We start from the raw sequence: 7,849 nt of genomic DNA on the forward strand, positions 1-7,849 counted from the left end.
AATAAAAAAATATTATTTTAATAAATTTCTTAATAAAAAAAACACTTTGCCGTCCTTCCGAATAGACCTAAATCAAGGAAATACATACGTTAAAAAAAAGACCACGTGTACAGTTTACTTGAATGACCACACACGAGTGACCTGATGGACACACACGCTTAGGACTCGAGAAAATAACTGTACTTACGCGGCAATCCCTGCTCGGCCTCTTTCTTTCGACTCACAAACGGCGTCGGTTTTTTGTTCCACTGCTACTACGAATTTTACAATTCCCTGCATTTGCGTAGACAGACTCCCATAATAAAACAAAGAAAAAGTTGGAAGCTTTTTTCGCGGCAGTTATAGTCTCTGTGTGTGGACTGTGTGAGATTGAAAATGGGGAGAACTACCAGCAAAGACGCACAAGCACTCATCCATTCCCTTCGTTCTGCTTATGCTGCCACTCCTACTAGCCTTAAGGTTTCTTTCGCTTTCGCTCTCTTTTTATCCCTTTTTTCTTTTACCATGAAGTTCTAAAATTGACTTCTTTTTTGGTGTCCAGATCATCGATCTGTATGTGAGTTTTGCAGTTTTCGCTGCTATAATTCAGGTACAACTCGTTCTGATGCGGTGATTTTGAGTTTTAGTATCTGTTTATTGTTTCAATGCCGTGGCAATGTTAGGATTTTGATCTTTGACAGTTCGATTGGATCAGTGGATGATGAATTTGATACAGAATAATAATATGGGATTCATTCGGAAACTTTAGGGTTTATTAGAAAGAATAGAATAAACTAATATGTGCGGTAAAATGTCCTTGTATGAAATGTTTTGTTAACTGATGGTGTGAGTCCATCAGTCAATTGCGTTTCTTTTTTATGTTTCTAACAAGGTGTAATGTTGACTTTTTTTCCTGTTTCCCAACTGTTGAACAGAGCCTAGTAGCGTTGGTAATTTTCCCTAATTGTGTGAATACCGGAGTGTTTTTTTGTGTTTTTATAAAGTTTAGGGTTGGATTGTGGAAAAACGAGGGAGAAAGGCTTGGAGAGCCAAAAAGTTGATGATTTAGGTCGTGATACACGCAACTATTGGTTATATTCATGTTCATAATGTCCTCTCTATTATTTTTATCCTATTGGTCAATGGAGCTGTCTTTTGTTAGCTCGTATGAATTTCTGCTACACGTTGCATCACTTTGTTTTCATTTGGTGCGCACTTCCTTGTGTTCCAGTTTAGCATTGGATAGTTAGAGCCAATAAATTGGATGTGTCATGGGAAAGAGGGAGGAAGAAAGTCTTAAACAAGAATAACCAATGAGCACTGCAACATGCTTGATGACTTCCAAATGCTGTCATTTTTCCCCATCAAAGAGCTCATTTTTGCCAGATTTAAATTTAACTGGAATTTAGCAGCATGCCCTTTGGTATTAGATTTTTTCTTTTTTTTTAAAGACTGAAGAACTCAACGAATGATGTATGAAGAAGTCTTAGAGTGGATAGAAGGGAATAAAAAGGAGAACAAAATTCTTTGAGATCACTATCATTCCTTTAATTATTAAGCAAATAAAAAGGTAACAACCAAATGCAGTTTTAGGTTCAAAAATTATAGATGGATCGCTAATCTGTCAAACAAGTTGGGACACCAACAAGATTTTATGTACTGTGTATACGCACTGTATGCACATTAAACTGCATATATACCCCCTCCAAACAGCATTAAAGTTCCTCTTAATGGAGGTTACCTCGAATCATCCATGTACATGATTAGATGTATGGTGCCCTGTTCATGGAAATATTGTAAGAGTGAAAACTAAGGACAATAGTGCACAAAGGTCATCCATGCTAACCTCACACCCTTCCTCTGGTTGCTGCCTTCCAAAAGCTTCATTTCCCAGTTTCTACTGGGGGAAGTGATGCAATTTCCAAACTTGCTGGTTCAACATTTTCAATTTCTCTGAGCCCCTTTGTGAATGATTTTTTTTCTTGTTGAGTTGGAAGAGCGTAAGTAATCTAATCCGGTTACTCTTCCTAGAATTACATGTGTTTTTTGGTATCAAAGATGAACTGCTTGTTTGAATTCAATGAGACTCCCATTGACCGATTTAGGGTGATTTTATATAGAATTTATCTATTGTGCTGCTAGCACATACTTTGAGCCATCAAAAATATACCCCCCTTCCCCTCTCTATTTTTGGCTATGTTATGATTATGATCCACCTTTTGATTTGTTCAATGTAAAGTTTGGTTAGTATGTTGTCCAGCTTGGAAGCATTTTAAACTTGTTTTTGGTGATCAACAGGTAGTTTACATGGCCATTGTTGGGTCATTTCCGTTCAACTCTTTTCTCTCTGGAGTACTTTCTTGTATTGGGACTGCAGTCCTTGCTGGTAAGTAATTATTGCATAGTAGGGAGGGAATCATTGTCACATTTCACAATAGAGAGATTAATTTGTTTCACTTGTCACAGTTTGTCTCCGTATCCAAGTGAACAAGGAAAACAAGGAATTCAAGGTAACTATTCTGTTCATTTTTCATCTTGTGGTTTTAATCCTTTTCTTAGAGTTTTGTAGAGCTGTGCTACTCTCTTTGGTTCATGCTTTTAAACACTTGCTCACTTAAGGTGTCCACTTCACCACCATTTTTCTTACTCCAACGGATAACTGGTCATTGATTTGGAAAAGATACAACAAACTGAAAAAAGTTGATTTGGCATTTGGCCTAAACTTTCTATTTTCTAAAGGCAGTTACCAGTTTGAGTTGAGTATAACAAGGAGTCATTATGCGGATAGTTTAAATGAGTGAGTGTTTAAAAGGAAGTAATGAACTGAGTTGATGGCATTCCTCATTTTTGTATTACAAACAGATAGTTGATGTTTCTTTCAACCATTTACAGGATTTACCACCAGAGCGTGCCTTCGCTGATTTTGTTTTGTGCAATTTGGTGCTCCATTTGGTGATTATGAATTTCCTAGGTTAAGATCAAGCCCTTCTGGTCTGCAGGATCCATGTTTCGTTGGGCTGTAACTGTGAAACATGTTTACAGAGTAATTCCATCTATTCAGCAAATTTTTCTTAGGACATGGCTTATTCTTGAATTGCTGACTTGCAATTGATATTTTTGTTATTTATTTGTTTGCAATGATGAGAAGTTTGCATTGCTAGTAAGAAAATGCAATTTGAGCATACTGAAAAATTGCAGTGATCAAACCTTTGTAATAGATCCTTAGCTAGGAAAGTTTGTCCTTAAAACTGCTCCTTCTCCCTTTGAATAAATGTTATGATTGTGAGGCATGGTTAGTGTTCGCTTGGATTAAAACAGAAAATTTGTGTTTTTGGCTAAAAGGCCATATAGTCTGGCTTGACTCAGTGTTCAAGGGAAGAAGTCAATAGTTGTTGGCATTTCAGAACTCATCTTGAATTCATTGATTGCTTACACGTGTATAGAGGAGATGGTTAAACCGGAGCCCTATCATCCCATGTGGTCTAGTTGTCGAGATGAACCCAGGGAAATAAATGAAAAAAAACTGAACTTTTAAGTGGCATAAGTAACTCTTTAACAATATTAAAATTTTCAATGTTAGCAAATGCTATATAGTATGATATGCAAATTCATTCTATTGGTTTCATCTAGCAACTTTAGTCAGATAGAATACTATAGATGAACATTCCAGTGTTAAGGAGCTTGAATTCTATCATTCTTCTTCGAATATTGTGGCTAGAAGTGCCCGCATGGCATCACCATCACCATGTGTTCCTTTTTCTTGGTGCTTATGAAGTATAATATCAGTCGTCTTAACTTCAGTTTCTTCTTCAAAAACTTCGCCGGGCTTTGCAAATCTCCCGCGAACACGAGGTCTCCCCTCAGCTATGGTTTTTCTGCAAGCATACTGTAGCAAGGATCAGTGTCGATTAATAAATGCACAGTTTCTGAATATAGGGCTAAACACATGCATAGATAGTACGGAATATACAATAACCTTAACGTTGTTGTTATACGTCCTTCGGTTTTTCTTCTTCAGATACCTTAGAATTCTCTCTTTCCTCTCTTCTGCTGTATACCGGACAACACTTTTTGTCTCGGAGTTTTTAGTTGACGCCGTTTGATCGTATTCAACTTCCTAAATAACAATTTATAAACCATGAGCGCCAAAAAGAAAATCTATATGCAAGGAAATTGAGCACAAAAAACATCTTGTATCAAAATCCTATATACCAGCACGCATAGGAGCATATACTTGCATACCCATTTTTCTCCGGAAAGAGGGCAAACGGGCGTAAAATTTGGCATAACCTCACCAAAATCCTCCCTATACCCACAAGCATCCGGCAATCGGAACCCGGCATCGAAATTCTGAATTTTAGCAATGTCGGCCCTATGCCCCCCCATTTTATAATCCATTAATTTGGGTAGTACATCTATATCCAAAATGCCAGTGGGTTGAGGCAATGAATTGGTTACTGGAATCGGGGACATGATCTCAGATTCCCCCAGAAAAATATCAAGTGCATCCTCATTTCTATGATCATACAACACTGGAAAGTTGCCATGATCTTGATGATCGCCTAACACTGCACACCTAAAATTAGAAATTGCGCAGCTTGACATATATGTGCTAGAAAATGAATCAGTTCTAACATAACTTTGATCTTCCTCAGCCATTATTGATGTAATCTCTGAAAAATCATCTGGAGAAAATTGATAGTCGGAAAAGAAATCAGGAATGGAAGCCATATGGAAGTTGTTCTATCATGCTAGGGAGTGGGCTTTTTACCTTGTCCATCGCCAATATTTATACAAGTGTGGAAAATGGAAGGGCTCTAGGGAAGTTGTTCTTCCCGGAACTGTCCGGTAAGGACATGGGCTTAGCTTGAGACACAGTTGGTTAACAATGGCATCTGGCTAACAAACTGAACTGACACTGTTTGTAATTAGCCAGCTAAGCTGTTTTATCAAAGCTGTAACAGTGTGTTGATTAAGCTGTAAGCGCGTAAATTTTGCAAATCATAACGAACAAATTTCTAATTCGCTTTGTTTGATTTGTCCTTAGCCATAAGGTAATTACCCCCCTGTGTTTAACCACATGTTCAAGAGAAATTTCATGTTTTTTTCTTTCTTTTTTGGGCTGGCTTGCCAACACATTTTGGGTTTTGATGGTTTTTGGTTCAGTGGATGCCCCTCAAAAAACTTGACTTGATAAGCCAACAAGATCTATTAATTATACATCTTAGGTTTAGATTCAAAACCATTAATTAATTATTTGTACGGTCATTAAATCTGTTTTAAACTTCCTATCGATCAATTTATATAGTGAAAAACAGCCTTATGGGTGATGACTCGTGCTATAATACAGGGCATAGAATTATACTAGTCGGCACGCTGGTTGAATAATTTTTTTTAACGGAAAAAAATAAATGTGTAGATATTATTTAAATAAAAAAAAACATATATATAAAAAAGAGTATTAATTAAATAAAAATATAGAAAACAAATAAAAGAGACCAGTGTTATTAGATCCGGAAAACTAAAGCATGTGCGTGCCTCATTTTAAAAAGTGCAGGCGATGCGTCGACTGCCTTTTCAGTTTTCGATAATTAGAGGGGTGGCCAAAACATTAGGAAGGGTGTTTTTTCATTCAAAAAATATAATTTTCAACTAATTTTTACACTAAAACACTTAAAAAATCCATGTGATGTAAATAAACTAAAAATATCAACAAAAAACACATTAAAACTCGCTAAAAATACAAATCCAAACTAAGAACAAAATCCCCTTCTAGACTTAATCTCGTTTGTTTCAACAATTTCAAGGGAAAACACCTTAATAAAACTCCCTCATCAAATAAATCTTATTATACCAAAATCGATTATTTTTATAATTAAAATTGGTGTTAATTGATATTTTCTCTCTCTACCACCATAATTAAACAACTCTCTCTCCTCTCAAACTAGGGATTAAAAATAAAAAAATAAAATTGTGGATAAAAACTAGAATGTGGGTAAACTGAAGGGACCAAAAATTCATTATTTGAAAAGTAGAAGGACCAGAGTGAACTTTTCACCCTAATTTTAAAACTACCACCCATTTTCTCCACATTTTTCACCTTGATTATCTGTCATTGAATCTTTCCCTTTCGCAACAATTTTTTTTTTTATTTTGTTATTGATTTGGCTCTATAAAAGCTAAATAAAAAAAAGTTAAAGGGATAAAAAAAGATAAAGTATTGTAATAATCCATAGTGCTTTGTATCTTGGTCGACAATTTATGTTGTTACATTGTTTTTTCTACACGAAGTAGAGTTTTTTGTAATATTTTTTTATAATATGAATTTTTCAGTTTAATGTTATTCTATTTTACATTCTCAAATGTTTTTTACTAAGTGGATTGTTTGTCTTTAGACAAGCTAAGTTGAATGATTTATATTAAGACAACTCCCACATGATTTAATTTTAAATCCAGGCTAGATAAAAGTTGGCCATAAGTTTTTTTTCCTAGTTGGTGGATCAATCAAGTCGACTAGATCATATTATAAAAATTTTCACACGGTTTAATTTTAAACTCATGCTAGGTAATGCGTTAGATCTGAAGGTTTCAAAGTTGATCCACTAGATCAAGTTTAAAAATAATATCAAATAATTATTTATAGCCTAAATTTTTTTTTTATGTTCAAGATATTTTTTGACTTGATAAAAAATGTAAAGCAAGAATGTAAACCAGAATAAAACTAGTTTCGTGACTCAAGCTCCGTTGCGGGTCATATATTTTTATTTTCTATAAAATAATTGTATATGCATGTTTTTTTCAACGCATTTTTGTAATTTAAAAAACCTAAGTTCAAATGAAAAATTTTATGCATGCATGTAATCAAATAAATCAAGAACTACATGTGCGAATAAAATAAATAAAAAGTCATTAACGATGTCTAAAAATAAAACTTGAAAAATCTAGAAACAGGTGTAGATCAAGATATTTAATCTCAAAAAACGAAACATTTACCCGGTTATGTTTGCGAAATTTGTTTATTAAAATAATTTTTTTATTTAAACAAACAATAATAGAAATAGAGATACAAATTAAATTGATCGAATAAAATAAAAGGAGAAAAAAACATCATGCAATACTACAAATATTAGAAATATTATCCAAAAATAAAAAAAAATAAAAAATAAAGTTCATCCATACAAAAGATAAAAAAATATATATATGAATAAAAAAAACTCGTCAAATTTAAATGCATAACTAAAAAATAATCGTCAGTTAAAAGAGATTCTCCAAACAAAATGAAATAGAGAAAGGGTACTAATTTAAATATAAATTAAAAAAAATAGAGAGAAAACTATAAAAATAATCATTAATTAAAAAAAAAAGCAAAGACGAGGCGCTGCTAGGCCTGACCCATTTTGTTAGGGCCCATGTGCTTGTTCGGAATCCGATGATCTCTCTCTACCACTGGAATTCAGTGATCTCTCTCTCTCTCTCTCTCTCTCTCATCTCTCATTTCTCAACTAGAAACTAAAAAATAACAAAAATAATTTTTTGTACCAAGATTGAATTGGAAAATATTGAGATACTGAAATTGTATAATTTGCATGATTTTTAAAGTTCAAGGATCAAAGTATATTTTTTAAGAAATTTATGGCATGTCATCCATGTTTGGTGCTTTTTTTATTTTGATCAATTTTCTTCGTATCCCATTTTTTTCATAAAAAATCAAAATCAATTTGTTTTTTATTAGGACTAAATCGTTAAAAAAAAAATTTAAGATCAAATTTAAAAAATATAATATTTTACACAGAGAGGATGAACAATGAAGTTTTAGTAAAAAGCACATGCTTTTAGAGTAATCCTTAATTATATAATTAGTAGGTATCCA

General features: G+C 33.6%; 2 protein-coding genes across 2 annotated transcripts; one reads left to right on the forward strand and one right to left on the reverse strand.

Moving 5' to 3' along the window:
- Positions 1 to 187: 187 nt before the first annotated feature.
- On the forward strand, positions 188 to 3,269 carry LOC133698471 (dolichyl-diphosphooligosaccharide--protein glycosyltransferase subunit DAD1). The gene is made up of 5 exons (XM_062121397.1): positions 188 to 459; positions 542 to 589; positions 2,278 to 2,365; positions 2,446 to 2,489; positions 2,872 to 3,269. The coding sequence occupies exons 1-5, from the start codon at positions 376 to 378 to the stop codon at positions 2,953 to 2,955; spliced, it is 348 nt and encodes a 115-aa protein (XP_061977381.1). The 5' UTR covers positions 188 to 375; the 3' UTR covers positions 2,956 to 3,269.
- A 401-nt stretch (positions 3,270 to 3,670) lies between these two features.
- Positions 3,671 to 4,710, reverse strand: LOC133681779 (uncharacterized). Its single transcript, XM_062104918.1, has 3 exons — positions 4,222 to 4,710; positions 3,956 to 4,096; positions 3,671 to 3,865 (listed from the first exon to the last, which is right to left on the reverse strand). Exons 1-3 carry the CDS (start codon positions 4,708 to 4,710, stop codon positions 3,671 to 3,673), a joined length of 825 nt encoding a protein of 274 aa, XP_061960902.1.
- Positions 4,711 to 7,849: the final 3,139 nt, after the last annotated feature.

Source organism: Populus nigra, chromosome 1 (genome assembly GCF_951802175.1).
Source record: "Populus nigra chromosome 1, ddPopNigr1.1, whole genome shotgun sequence".
In the NCBI taxonomy this organism is placed as follows: Eukaryota; Viridiplantae; Streptophyta; class Magnoliopsida; order Malpighiales; family Salicaceae; genus Populus; species Populus nigra.